This window comes from Zophobas morio, unplaced genomic scaffold (genome assembly GCF_036711695.1).
Source record: "Zophobas morio isolate AGI-343-1 ecotype UQ-CSIRO unplaced genomic scaffold, CSIRO_AGI_Zmor_V1 ptg000002l, whole genome shotgun sequence".
Taxonomy (NCBI): domain Eukaryota; kingdom Metazoa; phylum Arthropoda; class Insecta; order Coleoptera; family Tenebrionidae; genus Zophobas; species Zophobas morio.
The window spans coordinates 4,690,529-4,700,262 of NW_026972107.1; the positions used below are offsets into that span (position 1 = coordinate 4,690,529).

The 9,734-nt window shown below is 37.8% G+C and overlaps 1 protein-coding gene across 3 annotated transcripts in view; it reads left to right on the plus strand.

Annotated features, from left to right (window-relative positions):
* LOC135125162 (uncharacterized) overlaps positions 1-8,923 on the plus strand; it is a 486,443-nt gene extending 477,520 nt beyond the window's left edge. For all 3 annotated transcript variants that reach the window (XM_064050548.1, XM_064050540.1, XM_064050557.1), the window contains 3 exons: positions 1,303-2,918; positions 7,700-8,165; positions 8,224-8,923. In XM_064050548.1, coding sequence (XP_063906618.1) covers positions 1,375-2,918; positions 7,700-8,165; positions 8,224-8,697 — 2,484 coding nt within the window. In that variant the 5' untranslated portion in view covers positions 1,303-1,374 and the 3' untranslated portion in view covers positions 8,698-8,923. The remainder of the gene's footprint in view (positions 1-1,302; positions 2,919-7,699; positions 8,166-8,223) is intronic.
* The last annotated feature ends 811 nt before the right edge of the window (positions 8,924-9,734 follow it).

Genomic DNA, 9,734 nt, shown 5'->3' on the forward strand with positions numbered 1-9,734 from the left:
TGGCAATTTAACTTTAAAATTGTGAACACTAAACTTTGTCCCTCATCTTACAATTTTGGTGATCAAATGTTGTTCAATTTTATGAGTGTTTTTGGGAAAAAACTGCATGTAACTAGTTAATTAATCAGTCCTCTCCTTTGCGTTGAGGCGACAAAATCAATCAAATTTCATTTTCTTTTAACCGCATATGCTTGTAATATGAACGTGCTAATAGTCGAATTCTTCGAGGTATAAATATTAACAGTCAAAGTTAAGCATGTACTGAGAAATTGAGAATATCTACATTTTTTCCCGTTGGTTATCTGTGGGTGTTAATTACACTACTGGTTGTAGCTTACAGAGATTATCATAAAACTTATTATTAGTATTATTAAAATTATGAAATTCCTCTTCACTTTTCCAGACAGGTGCAAATCCTGCCTAAAGCTTGTCAGAAAAACTGCATCCGGCTCAAAATCCCTAAGCTGCAATTTAAAAGGTCCGTCCTAATTACCGCATTTTTAATTGAATCCGACACATTTTAATGAATATTTAGGCACTCGAAATGTAAATATTCGCGCCCTGGTGGAACCCTAAGAAAGTTAGCATGTAAGCCGACGCCGAGATTAAACAAACAGTGAAAGGACGTAAAGAGGACGCTTGGTTGGTTAACCAGGCCAGGCCGCACTGCAATTTCCTGTGAGACTTGAAAGCTAAAGTGCTTTTGCTTCCTATTACGGTCAAAGAAATTACAAAAAAGAACGGTGATAAGATGTATAAAGATGCTTCAGTTATGATAAAACGCGATATCATTACGGCGCCGCCTTTTCTTAGCGCCCGCGAACTGCCCACGTCATATTAATTTTGAGGCCTCGCCGCTCATTCCTAATTCAATTAGGGCCCCTCGACGGAGAAAAAACCATCCCGAGCTGTTAACAATATTCTCATTAGGGCTCTCAAAGAAGACACGTGACAAAGAAGCGCTTTGTTCAAGATTTACCTTACACAAAGGGGGCGCTAATTGAGTTGTGTGCTATCGGCGATTAGCTGCGAATTTATATCAAAATAGTTCCTCGTTTTCCAGAGGAAACTCGCAAAAATTCGCAGAGACTCTTCTTACGTGCGTTGCAACCCTGATGGTGCGCACCAATGCGATGTAGAGTGAGGAAGCCGCGTCTTCTACTTGCAATTACACGACGTGGAAAATCAGCGGGCTCCAAAGCTTGCACTCTTTGCGCGTGGTGCGGATATATTCCTGGTTCTTTTAAAATACGATCGTGAATTTGAGGTTTGAAATTAAGTTAAACGCGTCCCCTTTTGCAGGTGTTCGTCCGGCCACGCCATCTCCGCGATGGAAACCGAAGAAGAAGACAGCGAAGAGCCGCAGCCCGTGCGATGATCCCCCCGCATCCCACCATGCCATCGTTCAACCTGCAGTTGGCCATCGTCATCGGCTTCTGCACGCAAATGATCGTGGCGGACTGCCCCCGGCTGTGCGAATGCAAGTGGAAGAGCGGCAAAGAGTCCGTGTCCTGTCCCAACGCCAACCTGTCCACCGTGCCCCTGCACCTCGAGGCCGGCACCCAGGTGCTCAACCTGTCCAAGAACAACCTCGTCTCCGTGAAGAACGACGAGTTCGGCAAGGCGGGCCTGCTCAACCTGCAGAAGGTCTACATCTCTCACTGCCGCCTCAAGAACCTCGAGCGCCACGCCTTCCGCAAGCTCATCAACCTGGTGGAGCTGGACCTGAGCCACAACGCGCTGGCGTCGGTCCCGTCGCAGACCTTCGACTCCATCCCCGAACTGAGGGAGTTGCGGCTGAACGGGAACCCGATCCAGAGGATCCTGGATGAGGCCTTCGTCCACGTGCCGCAGCTGGTGAGACTAGAGCTATCCGAGTGTCGGATCACGTCGATAGAACCCCGGGCCTTCCACGGGCTAGAAGAGTCGCTGGAATGGCTTAAACTGGACTATAATAAAATCGCCGAGGTGATGTCTTCGTCGTTCACCGTTTTGAATAACCTGCACGGCCTGGAACTAGCAGGGAACCCTTGGAATTGCTCGTGCCCGTTGAGACCCTTGAGGGAGTGGATGGTGCGGAAGAACGTCCCGTTCGGGATTCCTCCGGTCTGCCAGAGCCCCAAGCGTCTGCGGGCCAAACCCTGGGACAAGCTCGACCTCGACGAGTTCGCCTGCATCCCCGAGATCTTCGCCTACGAGAGCAAAGCCAAAGGAGTGGAAGGCAAGAACGTCACCATGACCTGCCGGATCGCCGGGATCCCGGAACCTCAAGTCCGATGGCTGCTCAAGAACAAAGTCATAGCTAACCTATCCGGCTCGTCGTACTCCAACGGGAAAAAACTCTACATGGTGCACCTCCAGAACAACTCCAGCGACTTGACTATCTTTAGTGCTGACCTCCAGGACGCAGGGGTGTACGTTTGTGCGGCCGAAAACAAAGCGGGGAGGGTGGAAGCTAGTGTGACTTTAGCGGTGATAAGGAAACCTCCGGAGACGGCTTTCAATAACAAAATACTCATTGCTAGTGTTATCACGGGGATCGCGTTAGTTCTGGCTTCGTGTCTGATCGCGTTGTGTATATACTCGGTGAGGAAGAAGCAAATGCTGACGTGGAGAACTCGTGAGTGTCGGCGCGAAGACAACTACGAGAAGATCGAGATGAATCACAAAGTGGCGGGGAACTCGAACGGGGGCGCGGTGCCGGCGGAGATTGCCGTGGTGGCCACGAAGAAGAACGGGGAGTACAGGGTGGTGCCGGTGGCCGACAACGAGGAGGTGGAGGAGGAGGAGGAGGCCAACGTGGAAGGGGCGAAGAAGGTGTGGGTCGAGAGCGCGATCGAGAAGAGGTGGAATTCGCCGGAGCATTTGTTGGATCCCGACGACTTGCACATACCGCGGAGGACGATCCAGGAGGCCAGGTGAGTGTGACGTAACGGGTGCGAGATCAACGGACTGGTTTGCCGCGTGGACCAGACACTAGGTGAGGGATTTTCGCCTTAAAAGTTTCTTTTATACTAGCTTCCCTCGCTCAAGCGGACGTGGGTCACATCAGCATAGAACGCTAAAGACGAAAATCCCTCGCACCGTGCCTGGTCTATGCGGCAATCCAGTTCTCAGGCGACGAAATACTCACACGGTTGGACACAGCTTGTGAACGCATGCGCTTTAAATGAAAAAATAAAAAATTGGTCGAAGGTTATTTTGACAGAACTTCCCTCGCCACTGAAGTGCAAAATATGAACTATATATAAAAGAGGTAACCAAATGGAAAAATTACCTACTTCTAAAATTGAAAAACTGAAAAACCTAAAAATCGAAAGATCAAGCAATCGAAACATCACAAAATCGAAAAATTAAATTTTAGAAAAATTGAGATATTGAAAAATGGAGAAATCCAAAAATTGAAAAATCGGAACGTCAAAAAATTGGAGAATCAAAACACAGAAAAGCAGGAAAGTCGACAAATCGACAAACAGGAAAAACCGAAATACGGAAAACCAGAAAAATCAAAGACTGAAACATTAGGGAAACGAAACATCGAAATCTCGATAAATCGGGAAATCAAAAAGTTGAAAATTCACAAAACCAAAAAATTGAATAATCGAAAAATCAAGAAATCGAAAAAACGAAAAATCTAAAATTTAGAAAATTGAATCCCAAGCCTGAAATAACGAAATTTTCAGAAATCGAAAAATTAAAAAATTGAGAAATCGAAAAGTCTTAAAATCGAAACATTGAAGAATTGAAAGAGTAAAAATTCAAAACACTGAAAAGTTAAGAAATCGAGAAATGGAAAACTCAAGGCAATCCAGAAATTGAGGTATCAAAAAAAGATGAAAAATCAACATCTAATTCTCGATAAATTAAAAATCCAAAAAAAGATTAAACATCAAAATTTCGGAAAATTGGGAATCAAAACATACAAAAGCAGAAAAGTCGAAAAATCGAATAATCGAAAAATCAAAAATTCTAAACAACGAAAAATTCAAAAATGAAAAACGGAAAAATTAAAAAACCAAAAAATTGAACAAACGATAAATCAAAAATGAAAAATAATGAAAATTTGACAGCCCGAAAAATCTGAAAACGAGAAGTCGAAAAATCGCAAGGTGGAGAAATCAATACATCAAAAAAACAAAAAAATTTAAAGATTCGAAAAATTGAAAAATAGAAATATGGAAGAAATCAAAACATCAAAAAATTAAAAAATCGAATCCTAAAACTGAAACCGCGAAAAATAAAGAAAATCGAAATATTGAAAAATTGAGAAATCGAAAAGTCTTAAAATCGAAGTCAAAAAATCGAAACATTGAACATTCAAAACACTGAAAAGTCGAAAAATCGAGAAATCGATTAATCGAAAAATTGACAAAACTGAAAATCGAATAAATAATCAAAGAATGGAAAGATCAAATTATCGAGAAAACAAAAAAATGAAAAATTAAAACATTGAAAATTCGAAAAAATAAAGAATCGAAAAGTTGAAAAATCCCAAAATTGAAACATCAAAAGATTAAGAAATCGATAAACTGAAAAACCGAAAATCAAAATATCGAAAAATCGAAAAATCTAAAGTCGCGATGTCTAGATATCGAAAAATCGAGAAATCGAAAAGTCGAAAAATCAAAAAATTGAAAAATCCAAAATTTAGAAAGGTCAAAAATTGAAATATTGAAAAATCGGAAAATTTGAACATCGAAAAATTGAAAAATATTGAAAATTTGAAAAATTGTGGAATTGATGAATCGAAAAACTTATAATTGAAAGCGCTGAAAAGTCGAGAAATCAAGAAATGGAAAAATCAAATGGATTAATCGAGAAATTGAAAAATCGAACACTTGAAAAATCGAAAAACCGAATAATCAAAAAATCGAAACATCAAAATCCCGATAAATCGAAAAATCAAAAAAATGAAAAATGAAAAAACCGAAGAATTGAAAAAACGAAATCAAAAATTTTAACAATTGAAACATTGCAAAACCGAAAAACTAAAATCGAGATATTGGAAAATCGTAAGATCGGGAAATCGAAACATCAAAAAAACTGAAAAATTTGAAATTAAAAAATTCGAAAAATTGAAACATACTTAGAAATATCGAACAACTGAAAGCTCGAAAAATCGAGAAATCGAGAACTTAATAAATCGAGAAATCCAAAATTTAAAAAATCGAAGCACTAAAAAAACGAAAATTTCAAAAATGGAAATATTGACAAATCCCAAAATATAGAGATCGCAAAACTAAAATATAGAAATATTGAAACACGGAAGAAAAATTGAAGAATACAAAATTTGATAAATACCAAAACTTGAAGATTTGAAAAACTGAAAAACCAAAACGCTGAAAAGTCGAGAAATCGACAAACGGGAAAATCAAATAATCGATTAATCCAGGAATTGAGAAATCGAATACTGTGAAATTTAATAAATCAAAAATTTTGAAATTCAAAAAAAAATAGAAATATTGAAAAATCGAAACGTTGAAAAATTCAAAAACTGAAACATCGGGAAACAGAAACATCGAAATCTCGATACATCGACAAAAATTGAAAATTCGAAAAATTCACGAACTGAAATATCTGGAAATCGAAACATCGAAATCTGGATATACCGGGAAATCGAAAAATTGAAATTTCGGGAAACTCAAAAATGGAGAAATTAAATAACCGAAAATACAGAATGGAAGAAAAATTGAAGAATGGAAATTTTGAAAAATCCCAAAACTGAAACATCGAAAAATTGAGAAATCGGAAAACTAAAAAACCCAAAATTTAAAAAATAAACGAAAAATTGAAGAATTGAAAAACTGAAAAATCAAAACGCTGAAAAGTCCAGAAATCGAGAAATGGGAAAACCAAATAATCGATTAATCGAGAAATCGAAAAATTGAAAATTCGAAAAATTCAAAAACCGAAAAATTGAAAAATCGAAAAATCTAAAATGTTAACAATTGAAAAATTGAAATGCTGAAAAAAATTAAATCGAGAAATAGAAAAATCATAAGATCGAGAAATTGAAACATCAAAAACTGAAAAATTTTAAATTTAATCATTCGAAAATTTAAAAAATATTTAGAAATATCGAAAAACTAAAAAATCGAAAAATTGGGAACCGAAAAATTCTACATTTCAAAAATCAAATGTTTTAAAAGTCTAAAAATTGAAAAATACAATAAACTAACACAAAAAATTCGAAAAATCGTAAGATCCCGAAATCGAAACTCAAAAAAACGGAGAAATAAAAGATTTAAAAAGGTGAAAATTGAAAAATCCTTAGAATTATCGAAAAACTGAAAAATCAAGAAATCTAAAAGTCTATAATATTAGAAATTGAAAAATTAAAAAAGGAGAAATCCAAACATAAAAAAATTGAAAAATCCAAAATTCAAAAATTTTAAAAATCTAAACATTGAAAAACCGACAAAACTAAAACCGAGAAGTCGAAAAATCGCAAGATGGAGAAATCAGTACATCAAAAAACAGAAAAACATAAAATTTAAAGATTCGAAATACGGAGAAACTGAAGAATCGAAAAATTGAAAATTTGAAAAACCGAAAAATCTAAAACGCAGAACTCGAAAAATCGAAACAGGGAGAAATCAAAACATCAAAAAACTTTAAAGTTTAAGCTTAAAAATTCGAAAAATTGAAAAATTGAAATGTTGAGGAAGTGAAAGACCGAAAAATCGAGAAATCAAAAAAATATAAAATATAAAATATCGTGAATTTTAAAAATCAAGAAACCTAAAAATTGAAAAATCCAGAATTTAAAAATCAAATTAGTAAAAATGGAGAAATAGAAAAATTGAAAATTCGAAAAATTAAAGAATCAAAATCTTGACAAATCCCAAAACTGAAATATCGAAATATTGAAAAATGGAAGAATCGAAAATTTGAAAAATCCCAAAACTGAAGCAACAAAAAATCGGAAAACAAATATTGAGAATCGAAAAGTCTTAAAATCGAAGTCAAAAATTCGAAAATTTGAAAACTCGAAACATTGAAGAATTATTGAAAAGCTGAAAATTCCAAACACTAAAAAATTGAAAAATCAGAAAATCGAATAATCAAAGAATCGAAGAAATCAAAAGTTGAAAAATGGAAAAGCCGAATTTCGATTTTTTTTCAAAAGTCTCGATATCTATGATAAAAATTCGACACGGATTCATAAACCATAAGTTCAGGACTACGTTACGTCTTAAGATTTAAATAACATTTATTGCCCAAAATTCCTTAGAACGTTGGCAAGATTTCAAAACACTCGTTTTTGGAATTTTAAAGCTAAATTGTAAAATGTTATAGAATTTTAACTCAACACGGATTCATAAAATGGAGAGGATTTACTATTGTAAAATCTAGATATGACGGCATTCCATTGTTGGTGGGGATGAGCGGACAAATTTTGGCTACGTGATATTCCTAACACAGTAGTTTCAGAGATTACCTATCTAACAAAAATTCGGACAGACGCCAGACGACAGACAGAGAGACAGACGGAAACAAGTGATCTATTTTTTTTTGACCTCTAGAGGCCATGAAGCATGAAACTCGATTACAATACTTCCTTAGCTTACGCTCAGAAACTAAAAACCGATTATTACAAGTGCACACCGTACACGCTACACCTCCGCCTATTAAAAATGCGATTTTAAAGCGTTTCTTTCGTTTTGATTTTCCGTTTAGTTGAGCACTTTTCTTCTAGAGACGATATCCGGAAGGGGTTCAGTTCGACGTCTGGTACATATAGTGGATACGAACAGCCGTCGACATCCCTAAGCCAAAGCGTTGCCCCACATCTCCTTCGCAGGCAAATATCTGGCGGCTACGCGACAACCTACAACAGTGAGCTGTCAAGCTTGATGGAGGACGACGGTGACAAGAAATATCCGGATTTGATTGAGAACTCTTCGTACAAGTTTGGGAACAAGGCGAACAGCGAAGGCGGCAGCGTGACCGACATAACCGAATTGTTCTGCACTTTACCGCGGAAAAGGGCGCTCATCCAGAGCTCGCGCTACAAAAGCAGCGACAGCCAGTCACCTTTGCTCCCCGAGAGTCGGTACGGAAGCAGCGGCGGCGACAGCAGCTGCGGCAGCCAGGAGTCGAGCCTCCGCAGGCTCTCGGACTGCTCCAAGTATCCGGTGGCGGCGAACTTAAACAAAAACAGGGTACGGTTATTTATCGGTGTCTCAGCCCGCCCCAATGTTTTCACTTTTTCCCTTGCAGGTAAACAAAATGTCAAGCAGCTACTTGAACCTCACCCGGGAGGAGGAGGTGACGCCCACCCCCCTGCTCGACGTGTCGGGGCTGGAGAGCCGCGTGGCGTTCAAGAGGGACTCCTCGTCCCCCACTTCGGTGACGCCAAACGCGAATTCCTACGACTACCACGCGGCGCAACTCGAGAAATTCCTCGAAGAGTACCGAACCCTCCAGAAGCAGCTCACCAAGATGAAGGAGACGTGCGACAACCTGCGCCAGGACCACATGCAGGGCGGGTCGCCGGTGGCGCCGACCGTGACGCCGTCGACGTCGAGCGACGACGTCCTCAGGAACAATCCGGTCTCGCCAAATTCAAATCAGTCACTGGAGGACTCGATTGATTTTCGCAATTTCGAGAGCGAACTCACCAAGTATTTGCTTGCCAAAAGTTCTCCCTCTCCCAAAACTTTCACCAACAATAGCGGAGTGTTCAATAATTGAATGCGGACTCGAAAGATTGTGGCGGGAGTGGCGCTCGTGACGGACTTTTGACGTTTTTACTACCGTGTATTATATGCATCAGTCTGTACATATCTGTATGATTGTTACGTATCATTTGTTTGTTAAATGTTGATAGTTTTAGCTACATTTGTGATATTATGAAGGTAGAAATTTATTTATCGACTTGATGGGTTTTTCATATCATACGAATGCGTTCACTGTAACATTACACATATCCTTTATAAGTTTGTAAATTACTTAAATAAATACATTCTATTTATCAAGAATATATTCTCAATCGGACACTTTAAACTGTACCGCGAGCTAGGTAAAACAAAATATAATTAAAACGTAATGCAAACGTATCATCAACGTATCATTAAATATACTTACATTGAAATATCACTTCTATAAGTGGAAAAAATGATAACCAAATTAGAATGCAATGTGAACGTTTTATAAACGTAACCCAAACGTATCATTATAGTGTCAAAAGCAAAAATTAACGTACGTTCTAACTACTGAAAGCAACTAATCTGGAGTTTTGTTGCCACAGGAGTACATATATCCAAAATAAATACATTCTATTTATCAAAAATATTATCTCAATCTATCAGCAGTTAAGTGTACCGCAAGGTAAGTAGGCACGACTGTTTGTAAAACACAACTTAATTAAAACGTAACACAAACGTATCATTAAATAGCTTACATTCAAATATCACCCCGATTTACTTTAAAATCCCTTCTAGATGAAAAAAAAGGATAGTAAAATTAGAACGCAATGTGAACGTATCATAAATGTATCATTAAACGTACTTATATGCAAATATCAAGCCAAATAATTTAATCAACACACAGTTCCACAATTTTGTATTATCAGAGGCTGAAATTAACTAATATTCTAACTACTACAAGCACTAGTTTAGATTTTTGACATCACAGGAATATATCTTAAATAAATGCATACTATTTATGAAGAATGTTTTCAATCTGCCAATAATAAAGTGTATCTCGAGAAAGGTATATACTAGTGTTTT